Source organism: Protopterus annectens, chromosome 4.part1 (assembly GCF_019279795.1).
Source record: "Protopterus annectens isolate FY-2018-M chromosome 4.part1, PAN1.0, whole genome shotgun sequence".
Classification (NCBI taxonomy): Eukaryota; Metazoa; Chordata; order Ceratodontiformes; family Protopteridae; genus Protopterus; species Protopterus annectens.
In genome coordinates, this window is record NC_056734.1 from 141296809 (window position 1) to 141319820 (window position 23012).

The 23012-nt window shown below is 42.8% G+C and overlaps 1 protein-coding gene across 2 annotated transcripts in view; it reads left to right on the forward strand.

The window, feature by feature from the left end:
- LOC122800781 (integral membrane protein 2C-like) overlaps positions 1-23012 on the forward strand; it is a 464319-nt gene that overhangs the window by 204102 nt on the left and 237205 nt on the right. For both annotated transcript variants that reach the window (XM_044070041.1, XM_044070042.1), the window contains one exon: positions 1-128. This exon is cut by the window's left edge and continues 34 nt beyond it. In XM_044070041.1, coding sequence (XP_043925976.1) covers positions 1-128 — 128 coding nt within the window. The remainder of the gene's footprint in view (positions 129-23012) is intronic.

The following is a 23012-nucleotide window of genomic DNA, read 5'->3' on the forward strand; positions in this document are numbered from 1 at the left end:
GTAATGCATATTATGCCCTTAGAAGTGAGCCAAAGATGCAGGAGATTGTGAAATTCGATTCTGATGATGACTACGAGCTCATAGATAATGAGAGTGACAATGCAATGGTTATACATGACTTCCAGAAGGTATGATTGCATGCACTGTTTGTATATGTGTGCAAATGTTAATACAGTTTTACATGTTTTATGAGTCTGTGTCGGCGATTGATTGTCTTCAGTTTGTGTTGGCTCATTCCATTGTGACAGTACTGTGCTGTGCTAAGTGGGGGGAACCTAGGTTTTCTGTGCATTGTTTACGTGTGTGATTAAGATCATGCCAAAAAGAAGCAGGGTTTTTATGAGACCTGGTCAGAAGGTCACAGTATTTAGAAGTGCGAGCAGTGTTCCTCTAGCAGCAGAGACCAGAAAAGACTACCTTTCCAGATTTTAAGTATTTTTCTTGGCTTTTTCGACTTTGTGTGCCTTTCGACTACTGTTTCTGCTTGTTTTATGAAAGTTTGCACTGTTTTTTCTGTGTTTATAAGCTAAAACTGTTTACTGCACTTGCTAGTTTAAGTTTTGCCTAAAAGTTAAACTACAGGCTAATACACTCAAGTGTACTAGCTTTTGATAGCATTTAGTCGAAAATCATAGCATTTATTGTGTTTTCTCCTTTTCTGTAAAAAAAAACTTGAAAAAAACAAAAAAAAAATCCTTGCTTTCCATACTTTCCTAACTAGTGTTCCAGAGGCCAGATTTTGCTGATCCCTGGGCTTTGTCTTGGTTCCTGTGTTTCTCCATTTTCCTTGTTTGGTCAGGGGGAAGTTTCTTTACTCACTAGTGGGAGTAGGGAGTACTGAGCTGCCTGTTTGTCCTTAGAGGAGTGGTTTAAGGCAGTAACTTGTAGCCTATTGGCCATTTTGGGTCATTTCCTGTCTTTTCCAGCCCCCTGCTATAAAGCGCGTTTTGGCGGGCTTTTCCAGCTAATGAGAACTCAGCACAGCTCCTCGTGGTGGCCAGCAGTGTTCCTCTAGCAGCAGAGACCAGAAAAGACTACCTTTCCAGATTTTCAGTATTTTTCTTGGCTTTTTCGACTTTGTGTGCCTTTCGACTACTGTTTCTGCTTGTTTTATCAAAGTTTGCACTGTTTTTACTGTGTTTATAAGCTAAAACTGTTTACTGCACTTGCTAGTTTAAGTTTTGCCTAAAAGTTAAACTACAGGCTAATACACTCAAGTGTACTAGCTTTTGATAGCATTTAGTCGAAAATCATAGCATTTATTGTGTTTTCTACTTTTCTGTAAAAAAACTTGAAAAAAACAAAAGAAAAATATCCTTGTTTTCCATACTTTCCTAACTAGTGTTCCAGAGACCAGATTTTGCTGATCCCTGGGCTTTGTCTTGGTTCCTGTGTTTCTCCATTTTCCTTGTTTAGTCAAGGGGTAGTTTCTTTACTCACTAGTGGGAGTAGGGAGTACTGAGCTGCCTGTTTGTCCTTAGAGGAGTGGTTTAAGGCAGTAACTTGTAGTCTATTGGCCATTTTGGGTCATTTCCAGCCCCCTGCTATAAAGCGCGTTTTAGCGCGGAGTTGCCACTGTTGCACACTAGGGCAGCGGTTAAGCAGGTTTAAACTATTCGGGCCACCTAAAGTCCACTCTTCAAATTTTCCCTTAAAACTACCTTCCTCGAACTATACTACTGATCTAATCTGCGTATCCTATAACTAAAAAGATCATCTCTACTTGACCCCAAGTAGACTATTCTCTATCTGTTAAACCTAGCACTTACTCCTACAGTACTTATTACATTGATACGGCACTCTTGTCATAGTACCCCAAAAAGGAAAAACCCCATTTCTCGGACACCCACATCCCCCGGATTCTTTTTTAAAGTTTTTTTGTCTATTCCTTCTAGCATGTCGAGGGATCAGTTACTAGTGTCCTCTCCTGCTCAGCTGGTGAACCTGGGAATATTGAGGCAATGTTACAATTGCCTCATGTATGGGGACAACCCTCTCCTCCTCCCACAAAACACAAATACATGCGAGAGATGCAACTATACGGTCAAACTGGAGGCTGAGCTCTCTCAACATAGGACTGGCAAGACCAGTCAGGAGGAGAAGGTTACCACACACACTATAGACCCAGTCTCACATAGTACCATCACAACCTCAAATCCTACACATAAACACACAAAGACATACTCGGAGGCTCTGATCAAAAATCTACCAAAACAGCAGAGGCCACCAAAACAGACACCCAAACAACCACCACCTCAGAACACAACACCTGCAACACATAGACCTCACAGTCAGAGTGTAAAACAGTCACAGCCCTTAAGGCCAAACACAATGCCAGACACACTAGTCATTGGTGACTCCATAGTCAGACACACTGGCGTCCCGCTCACCAGACTGAGTAAGGAGAAGGTCACAGTAAGCTGCCTGTCGGGCGCTAGAATCCGCCACATAACGCAAGCACTCAGGTCTCTCAACAGCAGGTACAAATACGACTCAGTCATTGTCCACGCTGGTGTAAACGACCTGAGGCGCACTCCTTGGACTACATGAAAAGAGACATTGAGGAGCTCTCTGATTATGTAGCCCAGGCAGGTATGACCCTGACCTTGAGCAGTATCCTACCTTCACCAAGAATGATGCCACAATACAGAGATAAGATGATCAGCTTTAACAATTGGCTTAAACACTGGTGTCATTCAAAGGGGATCCAGTGTCTGTCTGCCTGGGATGACATGCTGGACAAGCCACGCTGCTGCTTAACGGCTTGCACCTGTCACCTGGGATTCAGGATATTGGCAAAGGCTCTTGCCACCCCCATAGTGCCTTTTTAGGCAAGGCTCAAATTCTAAACCTACCACCCTAGAACACAAAAAGGAAAAACTAAGGGTAATGCTGCTCAATGCCAGAAGTCTAAATCTCAAAATGCACGCACTCAAGGCCCTTCTCAGTATGGAGAACATCGATGTCTGTGCTGTGACAGAAACCTGGTTCAAGGCTCCTGAGAGCACCCCAGCACTATCAGGTTTTACCTCATATCACGCGTTCGGCCCCAAAATCCGGACAATACCAAGAAAGGAGAGGTATCCATATTCATCAAGGACACCCACACCTCAAGACTGGTGGCAACGCGATGCAGTGGAGACCATCCAGGTGCAATTAACCATAGGCAAGACTGCTCTGCAAATTGTAGCATGTTACAGGCCACCCTCACAAACTCAGGAACCTCACATGGCCTTCCTGAAACCACTAGAGGGGATAAATGTATCACCAAACACCATCATACTAGGTGACTTCAATTACCCTAATATAGACTGGGAACACTACTCAAGCCCAAACACCCTAGCCCAAAAGTTCCTGGAATTCATAAACTCAAATGCCATGGAACAACTAGTAACCATCCCCACAAGAGGAGATAACCTGCTTGATCTCATCATCACGAACATGGGAGCACAATACTCAACACCGGAAGTATACCCCTCACTGGTGAGATCAGATCACAAACTAATCTCGCTGGAGGTCCTCATCCCACCCCCACCTGAAATAAAAAAAGACCACAGTAAAGAACTTCTCGAAAGCCGACTTCACACTTCTAAAGACTAGTGTGGTCTCCTTTAAGGCCCCCGAGCCGGCGGAAAACAGTACTCAAGCCGCTGAATCACTTACAAATGCCTTCTATCTGCACCTACAGGACTGCATGGATAAGGCAATCCCAAGCAAAACAAAGACTCTTTGTACCAAAGGCAAGCGTCCAGTCTGGTGGACCCCAGCCATAAACAAACTCTACAACAAAAGGAGGAAGCTACTACAAGATAGGGCAAAATCCTTAAAGGTAAGACACCCTTGATCACTATAAGTAAAAACTAAGAGCTCTCATAAAATCATCCAAAGCAAATTTTGAGAAAAATAGCTAAAGACTCAAAAGACAATCATAAGGCCTTCTTTAGCTATATTTAGAAACCTGGGAGGAAACTGCCAGATATGCTCAGAACTAGTTCAAAATGATGTGAAGATTACTGATCCTACAGACATTGCCAACATACTGGCTGATAGGTTCAGTGCAACTCCCTCCCCAAAAGGAGAGATATCTATACCAAACGATTGCAGCCCCCCAAACATTTCCAACGCCCAAGTGAGAACTGCTCTCTCCAAAGCAAAAAACACGGCATCCATGGGACCCGATGGGGTCCCCGGCTGTGTGCTCCACGAACTCAATGAGGAATTAAACCCACAGCTAGGACAGCTGTTTAATCAAAGTCTTACCTCTGGATACGTACCCAAGGAGTGGCGCACTGCAACTGTGGTCACACTTCACAAAGGTGGTGCCTCCACCGACCCTGGAAATTACCGGCCCATTAGCTTGACAAGCCTTATCTGCAAAGCCATGGAGAGGATCATAATGGACCTCATAAATAAAGACATAGGGAATTTGCAGACTTTGGATCCAACCCAGTTTGGCTTTGTCAAAGGCAGATCATGCCTTTTAAACTTGGTTGACTTTTTGAAACAGTCACCAAAGCCATTGATGAGGAAAGGCAGTCCATACAGCCTACCTCGATCTGGCGAAGGCCTTCGATACAATACCCCACTCGGGTATCATTGAAAAACTCATCAGCTTAAATATTAACCCATACATCACAAGATGGGTTGCAAACTGGCTGAGTGACAGAACCCACAGGGTCAGAGTTGCTGGCGCCATGTCAGACTCAAAGCCCGTCACAAGTGGTGTCCCACAGGGCTCAGTCCTGGGCCCACTCTTGTTTGGCATCTACTTTTCCGAAGTACAAGCAAACACAGGAGGGTTATGGCTGACAAAGTTTGCAGATGACTGCAAACTGGGCGCCGTAGTAGAAAACACATCTGACACAGATATCCTTCAGAAGGGTCTCACAGACGGATAACTGGTGCCAGAGCCATGGCCTAAGTGAAATGCCAAAAAATGCATAGTCATACCCTTCGGGAAAAACAAGGTTACCCCTAGCTACCAAATAGGTGGCAATCCACTGAGCACAGTAGAAGTTATCAGGGACCTGGGGACCCAGGTTGATAGTAGTCTGTCATTCGACACCCATGTAGCTAAAGTAGTTAGGAAGACCTTCTACATTGCCCACCTTATCATGAAGGGATTCTCATCTAGATCAAGGGAGGTCATAGTCTCCCTTTACTCATCACTCATCAGACCAATGATTGAGTACAATGCCCCATTCGGAATGTATCTGACCCGACACTTGCAGCAGCTGGAGAGGCCACAAAAGTTCCTCACCAAAAGGATAAAGGGTCTCAAAATCTGTCCTATGCTGCCCGACTAAAGAACTCCAGCTCTATTCAGTCGCCACCGCTTGCTCAGAGGTGACCTCTGCCTAACATACAAGGCCATGTCAAACCCAGATTTGATGAATATGCTTCACCTCACAAAATCTAGATCCATCAGAGCCACAAGGGCTGGAGACTTAAACCTCAACACGGCTATTAATAGGACGTGCTGGAGGGATAGATTCATCACCCAAAGACTCCCTATGCTGTGGAACAAAATGCCGGTATATGTGAGGCAGAGCACCTCGCTGGCCTTGTTCAAGAGAAATCTTGACCAATGGATGGGAGATCGCAGATATACCCCAGGGATTACCTCAGTGTCACTGCTCGACAGAGGCACAGCAAAATAATGGGTATAGTTCCCCATACTAAAGGGGTGGCGTAAGCCACAAAACTATGGGCTAGGCTTGTAAATGCCCTCGGGCAGATAGCCTAGTATGAACCTATGAACCTATATATTCCCTGATGCAGTTTAATTTTCTTCACCATGGAGAAACTTTACAAAGCAATAACAGGAGCAGTATTTTCCTACAACAGGAAAAAAGGGCCTGTAATTGTAGATTTCAAAGACAGAGTTGTCATAAAGGGACACGTGCCTTAGAATGTGGCAGTACCAATTTATCAAAATGAATCCGTGTCATTTGCATTATGGACTTCAGAAGACCTAGATTCTGTGGTTGGTTAAGCTTACATGCAGCAGTCCAACTGTCTCAATGGAGAAGTGACATAAATGCTGAGTAGGGGACTATACTGGGGAGTACTGGTTGTCCAGGAATGAAAAAGGTTCTGTAATAGAGGCAGTGGATCTATTTACCTCTGAATTTATATTTCCATTAGTACTCATATTGTAGGATGTTATTACACTTAGAAACTGGACACTGCCAGAACAGCTTTAAAGTTGCTAATAAAAACACTGCTTCATTGTTAAACTACACTTTTTGGTAGTCTCTACCTTTACTGCATGAAAACACACAGTTCTGCTGTTACGACATTCATTTACTGCTCACGAGATTTACACCTAGCTTTTGTAAGCTAGTGTAGTCCAGTTTTTAGGTTCTGCTGAATTCAGGGCTGTGGTACAAGTTCCTGTGTTGCCCATACCTTACTTGGATAGAAGGAAGTTTTTCTGTTCACCAGTGAGCGTGGGGAGCTTTGAGCAGCCTATCTGTCCCTGGAGGAGTGGTCTCAGCCCAGCAACTAGTAGTTTATTGGCCATTTTGGGCTAATTTCTATCTGTTCCTGGAGGAGTGGTCTCAGCCCAGCAACTAGTAGTCTATTGGCCATTTTGGGCTAATTTCGATCTTTCATCTCCCTGCTTTAAAACCCGCATTTGTGCAGTTTTGTGCTTGTATACAACTCAGCAAAGCTCCTTGTGGTGTCCTGCAGAGTCGTACAAGCAGCAGAGTGACAAGAGTGACTTTGGATTGATTAAGTATCTTTTCTCTGCAATTGTTTTCTGTTGACTGCTAATTTCGCCTAAAATGCGATGATCTAGCATTTCTGTGCTTTAAAAAGCTATTTTTGCTGCATACTGTACTTATTTTCCTGATTGCACTTTTAAAGTCGTTTTTAGTTGTTTTTGTGTTGTAATCATCTGTTTAACTGTTGTAGACTACACACTCAAGTGCGCTCACCTGTTCTGAGCATTTAAAGTGCAAGTGTTTTTAGAGCAAGTTACTGCATTTTTGAAAAAAAAGAAAAAACAAACAAAAAAAAAAAATTCTTGTTTCCCGCCTTTTCTAAGCGAATCTAGTCCAGTTTTTAGGTTCTGCTGAATTCAGGGCTGTGGTACAAGTTCCTGTGTTTGCCCATACCTTACTCTGATAGAAGGAAGTTACTCTGTTCACCAGTGAGAGTGGGGAGCTTTGAGCAGCCCATCTGTCCCTGGAGGAGTGGTCTCAGCCCAGCAACTAGTAGTTTATTGGCCATTTTGGGCTAATTTCCATCTCTTTCATCTCCCTGCTTTAAAACCCACATTTGCGTGGTTTTGTGCGGATTTGCGCACCGTGTAGCTAGGGTTAAACTATTCCCGGCTCCACGAAGTCTGCTCTTCAATTTTTCCCTTGGAAGTAGTCAAACTCTCAACTTAAGCACTCTAACCTTCCTTTTACAGTCCAACACTTGCTCTAATCTCTCAGTAAGCACTAATAAACGCTAGCACCACACCCCCATACTATACAGTAGTACAAGGCTCCCTATTCGTCCCTACTGGGCAATCAGTAAAACAGTTCATTTATCCGTACAGGCATGTCCAAATGGCAGTTTCAGGTATACTCTCCAGTACAGCTGGTAAACTGGGCATCTTGAGGCAATGTTACAATTGCCTCACGTACACAGACAACCCTCTCCTCCTTCAAACAAACACAAATGTATGTGAGAGATGCAACTATACAGCCAAGCTGCAGGCCAAGCTCTCTCAACCCACGACTGGAACATTCAGGGGGACAAGGGAAACACTTGCACCACACTACCAGTCTCACATAGACCAGTCATATCTGCACCAGCAAACAACACAGATAAATACACAAAAACATACTCGGAAGTTCTAAATAAAAATCTGCCAAAGCAGCAGAGACCTCCAAAGCAGACATCCAAGCAACCTCTACCCCCCAACAACAACAACCACGTATCACATACTTCATAATGTGAGTGTGCCACGCAGTCACAGCCCTTAAGGCTAAATAACACACCCAATACACTAGTAATAGGTGACTCTATTGTCAGGCACACTGATGTCCTACTCACTAGATTGAACAAGGAGAAGGTTACTGTAAGCTGCTTGTCGGGTGCCAGGATCCGCCACATCACACAAGCACTCAGGTCACTCCAAAACAAGTACAAATATGACTCTGTCATTGTCCATGTTGGTGTGAACAACCTGAGATGTACCTCCCTGGACTACATGAAGAGAGACCTAGAGAAGCTCTGATCATGTAGCCCAGGCCGGTATGACCCTGACTCTGAGTAGCATCTTGCCTTCACCAAGAATGATGCCACGGTATAAAGATAAAATGATCAATTTTAACAATTTGGTAACCCCCTTTGGTTCTTAAGGACCAAGGAAACCTGATTGTGCCCCCCCGGTTTGCCGAGTGAACCTTTTTGCCTTAAATGGCCAAGGTTAAAAAATGCCTTTTAACAAGGCTAAGAAATCCCCTCCAAAACCAACCACTGGGGGAATGCTACCAAGCCAGTCTAAACCAAATGCTGCACCAGGCACTCCTAGATGGAAAAATCTTGCACCCAACCTTTTTCAAGGCTCCAAAGACACCACCAAAACAACCCTAAAAACCAAAAACCCGGGAATACAAAAAGGGGTTACCATTTCATCAAGATACACCCTCCAGGTTTGGAAAGAGTTTGGAGAACCCCCTGTTCAACTCCCGGGCAGCCCAGATTTAACGCTCAAAACCACCTTGCCAGGAAACCCCCAAATTCCAAAAGGAAAAAAAAAAGGTCCCACCAAAAAAACCCGGTATGGGTGGCAATACCAAACTGACTGGAAACCATCCAGTCAAACTTGCCAATGCTTTTAGATTTTATTAAATCAAACCCTTGCCGGCCCCACTCCCCCCCTTTTAAAATTGGGAAAAATAAAGGGGGCATTAAAAACCAGAATAAAACCTAAATAGGGAAAAACTAATCCAGGACATTTTTTCCCAACCCAGTTAAAAACCCTTTAAAACCTTTTAAACAACTTCACACTTCCCAAAAGGTGGAAATTTCAAAAACCCCCAAAGGATAATGTTCCCAACAGAAATCCTTTAAAAAGCATCATACACCACGGAATTTAATCGACCCCCCCCCAAATAAAAAAACCACTTAAAAACCCTTTCCCGCCAAAAAAACTATTCAACAGAAAGGGGAAATTTAAATAAAGGAAAATCCCCAAAAGGAAACCCTTTTTCAAATTGCAAAACTAAACCTCAGGAAAACATAAGGCCACGAAAAAAAATTCCACTCCAAAAAACACAAAGGGCCCCTAAATAAGCAAAAACAGGGGAAAATTTAACTTTTGAGCAAAAACCCAAAAGGCAAAAATACATGAAACTACATTCCCCATTTCATAAGGCCCGTGAAAAAAATTCCCCAAAAACCCCCCAAAAACCCGGCCTTCCCAGATGTAAACCCCGGCATCCAGAACCCTTTTTAAAAAAATCCAAAAACCAAAAAACAGCATCAATGGCCTGATGATCCCAGGCTCTTCGAGCTCCCAAAAATTAATAAACCCTCACCTTCACCAAACCCGCCTTCCCCCAAAATTTTACCCCAAAAAATTTACAGCAACAGGTTTCCCCCCCCAAAGGGGGCCCAAAAAGGGTCCTGGGAATTACCATGCCTACCAGCGTCTCAAATTATACCCTCACTAAATCATTCAAACTTAACCTCCAAAAGGACTACCAAAGGTTTGTTTAAAACAATTCTCCAAATGTTGACCTTTTGAAAAAGTTCCAAGGCCTAGAAGGGTGTCCAAAGTACCGGACTCGACTTTAACACATTAAACCCCCAATGGGTACCCTTTGGGTTTTTAAAGGCCAGATTTGCCTCTAAAATACTCAAGGCGGTCCAGCCACTAAAGTACAGTCCCACAGGCGTCCGGACTCCTTCCTTTACTCTGATAAGAAGCAAGGGGTTGACACCGTTCAGATGTTGCCGCCATAATGATCGGTGCAAGCATTCCAGAGGCTCTAGGGAAAACCTGGTGCCCAAAAGGGGCTCCGGGACCCTCCTGGGGTTTGGGAATCTCACGAGACGAAACCGGTGCGAACCCCTGGCTCAAAATATTTCAGTATCATCCCTGGAAAAACAATCCCCGAAACCCCCAAGGGGGAAACCTGTCAGAAGGGTTAGGCAAAACCGTGTGAATCTACGGGTAATCACTTTCAAATGGGAGAAATCCTTTTAAGTAAATCCCAAAAAGGGGTTTACTTTGAAAAAAGGTCCCGCTCCACATGTATCCCCAAATAGAGTAAATGATTTGGGGACCCAATTACACCTCCAAAATTGAAAACCAAAGTTTAAAAATTTTTGGGCCCAAACAGAGGGTTTTCACTAAAAAGAAAAGGTCTTGGCCTTCTACTCAATGTCTCGGGCCCAAAGAGCAACCCAGAAAAAACTTCTCCACCTCAAGGAAAACCAAGAGCCCACCGGGATTTCCTCAACAAACCCTAAAAGCAGCTGGGAAAAAATTTCCGTCCCGGTTCTTGCCTAGAAGAAACCCTGTTTTTAGCAAGGCCTACTGATCTTCAAAGGGAAAAATTTTAAGTATGGGAAAATAAATTTAACCCAACCTTTAAGGGTTTACAGAGCAAAATAATCTAGGGAAGTTGCCCGAATTCTGCTATTTAAAATCCCCTTGAGTTTGGCCAGACCCCTATGAACCTTAAAAAATTTTAAAATTAATTCCCTGGATCCTTTAAATGGGAAAATCAGAAACTTCTAAAAGGGGTTTTTTTGGCCTTCTGGCTAGTTTAAAAACCTTTCGATGCCTTAATCCTTGAACCATAACATATGGGGGGTTCTCCAGCACCCTTTCGCCGGCCCTCGGGGCTGGTGTGAAGTCCAAATCCCAGGAAGCTCCTTTTAAGGCTCGCCGCCCATTCAGCCTTTTCTGCTGAAGAGAACTTTTTGCAACCGTGGGGAGATCCGAATTCGGACCAAAACCCAGGTAACCCTTGGGGACTCTTCTGCCTCAGCCTTTAAAAGTTTTTTCTTGGGAAACTTTTCCCCTTTAAGGGTTTTTTCCCGCCTTCCCTTTCTAGGCCCAGCAGATTCAGCTTTTTATGTTTTTAAGGGGAGTTAGGGGTCAGTTTCAAATTTTTCCCCTTTTTTTAAAATTTTTCTTTCCCCCCTCTTTTGCTGCCGGAAAAGGGAAAGGGTTAAAGGTTAGGTAACTTTTTGGTTTGGCTGAAAACCAAACTGGTTCTTCCGGAGTTGCCTCCCCCGAGGCCACAGGGGTGGTTGGGAAACCTACGGAGTCCATTTTTCGGCCCCCCCGGGCCCAATTGGGAGCGAGGCCCTTGTCTTTGGCCCTTTTCCCCGGGGTCGCTCCCTTTTAGCTCCCACCCCTCCGCCTTCCTCCCTCAATTTTAGTTGGAGGAACCTTTTTTGAAGGGGACCCAACCCCAGACGGCTCTCCCCCCGCAGGGCCAAAGGGGGGCCCCCCCCTTTTTTCTGGCTTCTCCTCGGTTCGTTTTTCAGCCTAGGGGAAACCCACCTTGGGAACATCGAAGGGCCATTCCCGGGCCCCCCTCGAGTTTCCTTTGGAAACACTTAAAAGGGAACTTTAATGGCCGGGTAGGAAATTTTTTTTTTCCCCGAAAAGGTGGGGGTTTTTCCTTTCCCGGGAAGGGTCCCCCTTTTAAAATTGTTTTGAGGGACCGGGGGCCGCAGGGACCCCCCGGTGCCCCGAAGTATTAGGGGCCCGGATTCCTTTTTATGTCGGCCCATCTCGGGGCCCGGAAAAAACTGGGCCGGGGTTCAGTGCCCCTTCCCCCCTCCTTGAAAAGAACTGGCCTTGGAAGGGGGGGTTATCCCTCTCTCTCTTTTTGAGGGCTTCGGGCCTTTCAGTCTCCGGTTTTGTTGTAGTGGAAGGGCCCCTTTTCCCCCGGGCCCCTTTGCCGGCCCTTTTGGGTTTGGGCACTCACCCTCCGGCCCCTTTTAAAAGGGGGTTTGCCTAGGGTTCTTTTAACAGTATGTGAGGAGTTTAACAGCCCAAAGGGTCCTGCCCAAAAATGTAAATAAAATCCCAGTCTCCAAGAAACAAAGTTTGGCTCCCGCCAGGAGGTCTAAAATGGAAGAAAGGAAAATCTGGCAAACGAAGGTTTCTGCCCCAACCTTTCCGGGCAGCCGGTTTCCTTAGGGTTTTTCCCCGCACCTCCGGCCGGGGGAACCCTGGGGACAATTTAACCAAAGGGGGAAGGGGCCCAGGCAAACCCGGCAACCAAAAGGCCACCGTTCTCACCCCACCACCGGCAGAAAAGCTTGGTGACCTTTAGGGCAACGAAGAACCCCTTTTCGGAAAAAAGTTTCCACCCCGGGAAGGATTCGGAGAAAAGGACTTGGGAACAATAGAAGGGGACCTTTCACCAACTTTCAAGGGGGAATGCCAAACCCTTAAAAAGAATAAGGGGTACTCACAATCTGGGAGGAGGAAAAAGGTACCACCATGGCCAACCAAAGGTTTATCCAACTATTCCTTTTCCAAGAAAGCCCAAAGGAGGCATTCCCCCTGCCGACTGAAAACCACCTTGTCCCAAATTCAAATCGACCCTCGCAACTTCCCCTTTGGGAAACCCCTTGGTGGTTCTGCCCCCGGGGGAAAACCCGCCCCCTATCCGACCCGAAGGGGGAAGACCCTGTTTTTTGCGGATCGGGTTTCTTTTCCCCGAGGGCCCCTTTTGGGAACATGCAAGAGTATTCCGAAAGTGGCATCCCATTGGACAACCCGGCTTCGGGAAAAAACCCCCCGGAGACGCCTAAAAGGGGCCAAAAAAAATTAAAAAGGGTTTCCTATGCAACCTGCGCAAGCCCTGGGTTCCCGGGCCATCAGGCAAAACGGGGGCCTCCCAAATAACATTTTGGGGGGCCCAAAATGGGCCCTCAGATGGTTTCTCAAGAGAAAACCTTCCATCTCTTCATTTACAAAAAACCCCCACTGCAAAAGTCCTGAGGCCCTGGGAAATGGCATCCCGCAAAAAAGACCACAGCCCGGCCCCAAGAGAATTCAAGGGGCCTAAGGTTTTTGGGCCAAAAAGGGGAATCTAGAACCATTTACCTTTTATTTTTGCCTGGATTCCCGGGGGGTTTAGGCCTGCCCGCCCCAAATTTCCTTTCAAAAACCCGGAGCCATACCAAGGAGCCTCAACCTAATGGGGCCCACAGGAAGGTTTTCCCGGCCCGGCCAAGACCAGCTGTCTTCCCTTTCCAAAAAGCCCCAGGGGCATCAATAGGGATTACCCCCACAAGGCCCGGGGTGAGGCTTTTCCCCGGCATGTGGTTCTCAACCAAGGACACATCCCACCCTCTATGCCGGGGGCTTCTGTGACTGGCCTGGGCTCAAAAATTAACCACCAAAAAGTCCAAAAGAACCCAGCAGAATTTTTAAAAGGCTCCAGGTTTCCAAGAATTAGCTTCCTCCGACAATTTTAAAATCAACCAAAAAAATGGGGATGCCATAACCCTTTTGCTCCTCACCCCTGAAAAATTTTGCTAAAGGCCACCACAAGCCTGAGGTTCTTTTCCTTTTAATGGAACCCCGACAGTTTATGCCCTTTCCCCCCCCCCTTATGACATTCATTTAAATCAGGGAGGCCCAAAGGTTTCCCGGTGGGTCCAGACTCCAAGGCCCTTGGTTCCCCTCTGGGCAGGTTACCAAAAGGGCCCCCCTCTAGGGCATTTTAACCGGAAAAATCCCAAAACCCTGGAACCAAACTTAAAAGACCCAAATGCCTAAAATTCTAAAAAAACCATGCTTTATCTCAGGTTAAAGGGCTTTCCTGGACTTGCGATTCCCCAAAGGGAAAAAATTCGTTTTGGAAAACCAAGGAGGACAGTGTCCGCAAACCAGAAATTGGAATTTGGGGAGATTTCCACAATGGGTTTCCTATTCTCCATAATTCGCTCGCAATTTTTGCGGGAAAAAAACCCGGTCCCCATTTCCTCACTTCTCCAATTCTAAGAGATCAAAAGTAAAAATCCGGCCACTTTCCTCTACTCAAGGTGGAAAATTCCTTCCCTTTCCGGAGGTTTCCCCGAACGTTCTTATCTTGGAAAAAGGTTTCCTTCTCACCTTCCCGAAGGTTTTAAATTCAGGCATTTGGGTCAGTTTCTCTTCCCAATTTTGGCCTGAACAATCCCCTTTTTTTCCAAAAGGGGGTTTTCCAGGGAAACCTTGAACCAGCCATTCATTTACCCCATTCCTTTCCCCAAACCCCGAACCGGGGGAAAAATAAAACCCTTGGTGTCCAGCCCCTTTACGGACAATAGCCGCAAAAAAACCATTCCCGGTGGGAATTCAAAAATCCAAAAGAAAATTTTCCCGCAATTTAAAAGGTTTGTTGGGGGGCAACCTAAACAAATCCTTTTTGGCCTTATTTCCCCTAAGGGCCCCCCAAGTTTCCCGGAAAGGGGAACCGGGGATTTTAATCACTTGGAGCTCCTCCCTCATTTGCCAAGCTTAAATTTCCTTTATACCAAGGATTTTCACTCAGTTTCAAGGGTTTTTCCCAAACCTTTTTTTCTTAGGCCTCCCCCCTTCTTGGAACCTAGGTTTTGACTGAAATTCTCCCTTAAGGGCAGTCTTTTGTACCTACCATAATGAGATGTCCAAGTAAGCATTATCAGTTAACCTCCTCTTCCTCTTGGTTTCCTAGGGGCCAAACCCCCTTTCCTTCCCGGGGGGCTTTTGGGAAATTTAATATTATATTTTTTTAATATAAAAAAATTTTAAAAAAATTTTTTAATGTTTGGAATTGATTTATCCAAAAGCCCCTGGGGGGCACCGGCATTGGGCAAAACCTAGAAAAAGGGCAAACCTTTATACCCAACTATCGCGGAATTTTTACATACAGGCCAACCCCAAATTGGAACCGGGCCCAGAAAGGGTGCTAGGCCCCAACCCTATTTATGCGCAGTTTAACCCAGGACCTCTAATTTATGTGGACAACTGGGCTTCTTTAACTTTTTTCATCCTTTTATGGATCAAAATTTTGGGGAAAAACAATCCTTTGGCCCGGGGTTATTTCCTTTCCCGTTTTTCCAAAAAACCGGTACTGGGATCTGCCGGTTGAGAAATAACCCTCTTTGTTTAGAAATATTTACTTCTATTCTATTAAATGACAATTTTTATTTGCCTTTACTGTCCTTTAGTCTCTTGCAAAATTTTTACCCAAACATTTTCCTTTCCCTTTTTCCCCAAAACATCATAAAAAATTGGGGGGGCACTTTTGGGGGGGATTTTAAGATGGGACAAACAAACCTTTCCGGTTTATTTGGTATGTGTCCCACCCACCTTAAACAAATTTTAATCACCATAAAACCAAAAAATACAACCCAATTTCTTTTAAAATTCCCATGCCTTTTCCCTTTTTTTCTTCTCTGAAAAACCCCAACTTGCTGCTTACTTCACGCCTTTTCCCAAAGAAATCATACATATTCACATACCGCTTTGTGATTCGCACTGGCCAGTAATCAAACTATCCTGAACCCCAAACCCTGGGCAAGCCTTAAATTTTCCCAAACAGGTAAGCAAATTTCCCTTAAAAACAAAAGAGAACATTTTATTCGCCCTCCTTAACCCCTTTCTCTCCACTTCACATTTTATACCCAAAATTTTGGCGGGAAAATTTATAAAATGGGGCCCAAACCCGGCTTTTGTCTTGCCCAGGTTGCTGACACAGCACCTTTAGATTTGATTTCAACAAACACACAACACCCAACGGCACATTTCCCCCCTATGCCCCCATTTAAGGGATTTTACTGCCCCCTTCTATCAGCTACTAATGGGCCCTTTCCCCAAATGCCAATTTCCCCTTTTAAAAATTTTGTTCTCCAAATAGTGTGACCCGGGCAAAGCTAATTAGGGCCTTACATTCACCAATTTGGGAAGTACCTGGCTAAATTATTAAAAAACACCCCAGAAAGTTTAAAGAATTTTTAAAAAAACCAAAACAATATTTTTTCCCTTTTCAGATCAAAATCCAGGAAATGTTTAAAAATCGCGAGTAGTCAAAAAAATAAACCCGTAACTTTCTTTGCCAACCATCTCTGGTCCTGCCCCTAAATACGCTTTAAAAGTTTGCAAAACCCCAAATCTGGGAAGGTGGCCCGGTTCCTCCAAATGCTCTCCTTTCCGGGAAAGGTTTTAAAAATCACATACTCTAGTTATAATTTCCTTCTTAACAGTTCATTTATTTTAACTTCAAATTCAAAATTACCAGTAATGCAAGGCCGGCAGACAGGAATAAGCAATTTATTTAAACTTAAATTACCCCTTAAACAAACAATTGAAAAATTTTGAATTTTAATTAATAAAACCCCGCAATCTTACTTAACAGTTTCTTCCCGAAATCACGGGAAAAATTTTAAAATTATAAATAGTTTAATCTAAATATAGAAAACAGTAGAAAAATGTGGATTCATTAAATTTTTAAAAAAATAATTTTTAAAAATTCTTCTAGTAAGGGGGCAGTTCCGATAATTATGCATTTCGCAGACATTTAAATTTTTTTGGGAAAGTTTTTATACACATAAGTATCCCAAAAACCTTAAAGCTGTTTATTTTCCCCACAAACCCGCCCAAAATTTCATTTTTTAGGTCCCGCCCAGGCTGGGCAGCCAAAACCAATTGGGGCAATTTTGGAAAATCTATAGTATTTTTTAATAAGGGAATTGAAAAATTCCTCCCCGGCCTGTAAAAACTTACAGAATTAACTCTTATTTACGTTTTTAATATTTTGGGATTTTTTTGGGGGTATTGTTTTTTTTGTCTATAAATTTTAAAAAAACCCTGTTGGTTTTTCATTAATTTTTACTTTTTAAAAATTTTTAAAAAATTTTTACTTGGGCCCGGAATTTTTTTATAACTCTTTTTAGTTTTTAGAGTAATTTTTTGTGTAAGGAAAAAAGTTTCAGTTCCTTTAACCCTTAAAAACCAAATGCCTTCATGGCATTTAAAAACCAATTCAACCCTCCCTGACCCTCACCTTAATTGGTGCTTTTGGTTCCCAAACTCTGAAATGTGTTGGGCCGCTTGGCCGGAACGGTTTTGGGGGCTTTTGTAACTGGCCCCTTGTATGTTCCTTTCTTTCTCTTATCTGCTTAACTCTTAATTTCTGGGTTTTATTTTTGTTGGTTTAGTATTTTTGTTGTTTTCCTCCTTCTTCAATTTTTTAAAAAAATTTCTTTTAAACTTATTATTTTGGCTAAAGGGGCCCGCCCCCTTTGGGTCTTAATTTGTTTGAAAATTGCCCACTCCCTTTTATTTGTTTAAAAACTTTTTAACATTGTTGGAAATGGTCTTTGGCCCTTTCCTTGCTTAAATTCTGTCAACAGGGGCCCAACCCAATCAACCCCCCCTTTGTATTTTCATTAAACGGGTATTATCAAATCCTTTTTTCTGGAAGGTGGGGTTAGGGTCCTTTTTCAGTTACAGGAAACCCTTTTTCTCTTCTCCATATCTGGATAATGCTTCCCTTATTGCATAGATGACTCAGATTTTGTTTGGATTTTATTTGGATAAGACTAAAACTTTTCATAAATCTGTTCAGCTCTTTGTTTCTTTTCATCCTAGGTCTTTAGGATTGGCTGCGTCCAAGCAAACTGTTTCTTTTTGGATTTCTAAGGCCATTCCTTTTTGTTATTTTTTTCATGGTAAGAGCCTTCATTCTTCTGTTAAGTCTCATTCTACTACAGCTGTGACTTCTTCTGGAGCCTTTTTCAAGGGTTTGGATACTAACTGTATTCTTGAGGCAGTTGCCTGGTCCTCCTGTGCATACATTTACCAAGCAGTATAAGTTGGATATGATGTCTAGAACTAGAGCTGGCTTTGCTAGGGCCATTCTCCATGGGTTCCTGGGGAACTCTGCTTGTCCTTCCTCCTCAGCTTTTGCACTCTCCTTATTGTAATGAATAATGCAAAAATGAAATTGAAGGAACAGAGTACAGTTGTGTAAGATCTTACCACAACAGTAGATGTCCTTCTCTTCACTGCTGCAGTATTCACTCCCTCCCTCCTTCCCCCTGTTTTTGTTTTCTCTTCTGGATGTATCGGTTACCTCTTTTTTTTTCCTTGGAGTGGCACTCCTACTCGGGTCCTCAACTCTGAGGATGGTACGTCCGGACGTCACCTTTATGCCCTATGCTATATACGAGCAGCATACATGTGATGTACGGCATACCTTAAAGCAACTTAAAGGCTTTGATATACTGGCTGGACATCGGACTACCCTTGGAAGGGGATCCAATACTGCAACAGTAACGAGAAGGGCTTCTACCATTATAAGATCTTACACAACTGTACTTTTTTTGCCAAACTATTAATTTAACAGTTTGGCAAGTACATAAGTAATTTACAATCACTTACCCTACGATAATCCAGCATAATTAGAGCTGGAACTCAGCGACGCAAGTCCCTCCTGCCCTTCTATGAACATTAATGCTGTAAATACAGCTTAGTTACGTTTTGTCTTCTGTGTTCAGAAGCCTTCTTTAAAACTTTATATATTTTTTTAAAGGCTGTAAAACACACTTTTGTTTTCACACAAAGTGTTTGCATGCAATAAAGATGCATGTGAACTCTTTGTGTGTGAAAAGAAAAGTTTCTTTCGCAGCTTTAAACATGATCATTATATCAGTTGTAGTGCCTCAGCTTTAACAAGCATTCAATGAAAGTTTAAAGTTTTCTGTTAAAGTACCCCATGATACCTTTTTTTCATATTCACTCAGGTTGCTGGACGTTGTTCTTTTGTTTATTGAATATATAATTTGACTTGTATGTACTTCACCTTAGTTCATTTGCACTAAATTTTTAGTGTATTTGATTATCAGATGTGTATATATTTATTCTATTGCTTTTTTGTATGTATTTGAACTGTCTATAACAGTACAGCATGATGGTCCCTACCTTGTTGTAGGAAAATGAGAGAGGTTTTACCAGTGTTTGGCGTCTTATGCCTGATCTTGAGGTCTTCTGACCTTTATACATAGACAGATATGTTTAACTACCAAAGCATGATGTCAGTGAACTTACCTGTGGCTAGTTAATGACTCTGTTACTGTAAACAGTAATTGCTACTTTTTTTTTTTAAATGCATGTTTTGTTTGTGCTGTGTATTTCCCTGTTGAGTCCAGGTCATAACTGAAAAATGTCCTCAGACCGGCCCATCTACCTGTTTAACAAACCAAACATAATAGTAAAATAAGTAGGTGATGTGCCTGATATGTTTTTTTGGATTTTAGAACTTGTAGCTTGATAGAATTGGTAGACAGCAGTGTACAGAGACGATAAAGTTAGGCAACTGTTTTGAAATATAATTTTGAGACTTCAACAAGTTGAGTTTGTTGTATTTTAGAGATAGATATAAGCCAGCAACTCTTAATTCTGGTCTGGCACATATGTTGTACTAATAGGTTTACTTGTGTTTGGATGAGTCATATTAGAAGACATGCATTATCATCACTATTTTTATGTAATGTAGCATAGCAACTTAACAATAAAAACTATTTTTATAGTTTGATTTTTTTTTATGTTTTCTGCAAGGAGAGAGGGCAAGCCTTTTGGCAAGCTACCTAAGCCTGTATTAAACCAGCATAGTCATGCAATGTGTTTTTGTTGTGGCTTTGTACAGTCTTCAGGATGGATGTGACTGTGCAGCTGTTACCATGCTGGTCTGCATTGTGCTTGTACGCCGTGAATACATTTCACCACGCATAAATTCTCACAAGCCAAGAGTCAATATATAGGCTAATTGTCTTCTTGATCCAGAGTTACTATATTTGAAAGCTTTTTATATTTTTATTTTTATATTCTTAAGTTAGTAGCTTTTGGCCCAGTGACTTTACTTGGTATCCTGAATGTCAGTAATGTTTATACTGCTTTTCATTCAGTACCTTTCTGATCCAGTACTTTAAAAGCATTGTGACAAAATATAGCCATCTGGTGGTGTGTAGACACCACAACCCCAATCCCATGTGCAAAAATGGGAAGTGGGGGTGAGGATGGATGGATTACTTGTTTCAGTGTCTACTTAAATGTAACCCTTTGCCTATTAGTCCTATGTTTTTTTATCTGTAGGATTATCTTGATGTGCTGACTATTTAGTAACATACGAACAATACTTGGCAGGCAACAACAGGGACCATAAGAGGCCTAGCCATAAACACCTTTAAACAGGCACAGTTGCGTTCTTGCCACCCTTTGAGTACTTAATAATCCCCACCTCCTATGTCAGGCAGGGCTGTACATGATAAACCCTAGTATAAATTTATGCCTGCCCATCCAATAATCAAGACTAGCTTTAAAAGCACACAAAATAGTGCTTTGCATGACTGCAGTAGTAACTTATTCCATACACTGAGGTAGGAATCCATCTCACCAAGTCTTTGTCTATTTCTTAGAGTAAATTTAGGTGCCTAGTATGAGCGTTTATAGAGCCACTGGTTCTCATAGCCGGCCTTATGCATAGGCAAACTAGGTGGTCGAGCACTTTTTCAGTATTTATTTAATGTAGGTAGACCAGGATGGGGCACTGGTGGTGTGAGCACTTTTGCCTAGGGCACCAGTTGACCTAAGGCCGCTCCTGCTGGTTCTGCAAAGAAATAAGTCAAATAGGATTGGGTCTTACATGGCTCGTAAAATGAGACAATTCACTTTGTAGCAGTCTATACGCTACAGAGTAAAAACAACTTTTTGCTAACATATTGGGATAGTCGAGGGATTTTAAAGCCTTTATTTTTATTTAGTTTAGTTAACTCATTGGGACCTTTCCAGTTGAGCAATATGCTTGGATTTATTTATATCAAAGGGGGTACCGCATTTGATGATGGGTCTGATTCTTTGGATTTTGAAGATATTCCCTTGGAAATGAACTGGGCCATATAGAAGCATTTCCTGACTATGATACAGACATGATGATCAAATGAGTGAGAGAGTTTCCACATAAGTACCCAGGTCTCTTATGAATGTATCTGTCTGAGGAGGAGTACTTGTTGCATCTTTTCGGCTTTTCCCGGTTAGGGGTCGCCACAGCGGAACTCCGGTCCGCTAATGATTGGCAGTAGATTTTTACGTACAGAGTTGCCAGCCCTGACGTACAACCTTCAACGAAGGTACGCCCATTCACGCATGTCTCCACACAGAAGACGCTTTAGCTGAGAATCGAACAGGACAACGTCTTACTGTGAGGCGACAACGAGGAGTACTAATTGTAACATATGAGGTAGAAACAGCATTTTTGCTGAATGCCACTATACTGCACTTTTAAGCAATTAGCTTGAGACTGTTTTCACTATACTAGGTATGTGCATATTCTGTCTTTCTGGAGCTGTTTAGTATCAGCGGACATGCTTGTAACAATGCCTAGCTTGAAGTCTTCAGCAAACACGGTCAGTTACAATTCAGAGATACTGGCTTACAATCCATCTGCAGAAAAAATGCCAAACAACAAAGGCCCCACCACAGATCCTTGGTCTACCCCACTATTTACAGTTTTAAATTTATTGAGGGTAAAAGCAACTTTCACTACTTTTGAACAATTGGATAGCCAGTTTGCAGTCCAGCTGACAATGGAGGAGTTTACATTAAGCTTGTCTAACTTTTCAGTAATACCAGCATGACGGATAGTGTTAAAAACTTTGACCAGGTCAAGATAAGCAGCATGTGCAGAATGCCCACTGTCCATAGCCTCTGTAACCTGTTCTGAGGTGTTTAGTAGATTCATGAGACAGGACAAAATCAAACTGAGTGGGGTGTAAATCACTTAAGTTGCTTTTGTTTGCATAAGTGAGTTCTGCTTATGGTATGTTGGTAAGACTGATAGGCTGATAAATAACTGCTATGTAGACGGGCCACCCTTACGGGTCTATATCACATCAGTGAACGCTAAAATAGCGAATGCTGATATATCGAACTTCAAAGTCCGAAAGCTGAAAACAGCGAAGGAATGGCTCAGCAAATTTTCTTCCCAGGGAAAAAATTTGCTGGGACGTTCTCCAGGCTTTGCTGTTTTCTACACTGTGGTGCGATCTCGGAGTTGGTATATTTAATTTGGGGATGTGTGGAGGGCAGAGCTTTTCAGACTTTGAAGTTCAATATATCAGCGTTCGCTATTTTTAGTGTTTGCTGATGTAATATTGACCCCACCCTTAGATGAGTCACGGTGGCTGTTCTCAGGCTATCCGGGACAAACCCTGTGGAAAGGTTGTGGTTGAACAGTCTTAAGTAGAGGCTCCGATAGTGTATACTTGGCACTAAGAATGCAGCCTAGTATGTAGTCTGGTCCCATAGTAACATTATTTTTTAACTTTTGGCAGACATTCTAGGACTTGTTCCAAGGTATTTACAACGAAAGCTACATTCTCAGGGATAGTGGGCTGAACAGAGTGGGTAGGTCCGGTAAAGGTATCACTAAATTTGATTGCTGTTGGATTAGCTATATTCTTGGATTTGGAATGTGAGATGTTATTGTGGGTGAGCTCAGTACATTTTTTGCACATTATTCCCTCATTTCCCAACTTACCTGAAGAAAGATTTGTAGTCTCCTTTGGGATCTGCAGCAACTTTGTTTGTACTTGTTCTTACCTTTTCTTATAGTGCTCTTAAGTTCCTTACTGGCATGTTTCAGTGTGATCTTGAGATAATGATGAGGATTTCTTACAACTTTTCATTATTTCCTTATTTTATTATACAATTCCATCCTTCCCTTAAAGCTCACTCATCCTGAATATTATTCTGCATGTTTTGTCCCCATAAATGTTATGTATTTGTGTAATGTGATCCTTCCAATTTCTAAAGCTCCCACTTCTAGTTCTTTTATTTCCTATACAGTATTCAGTACCAGTTATAGTTGGTTTAGATTTTGATTACCTTGAGTTTGTAACTCGATAATTTATCTAGCTTAAAGCTCCTAGCACAATGCAACAGAAATGGGGAGAGCAGGCACCTTGTCTAGTACTTTTACTAACCCAATCCATCTGAAAGAGCC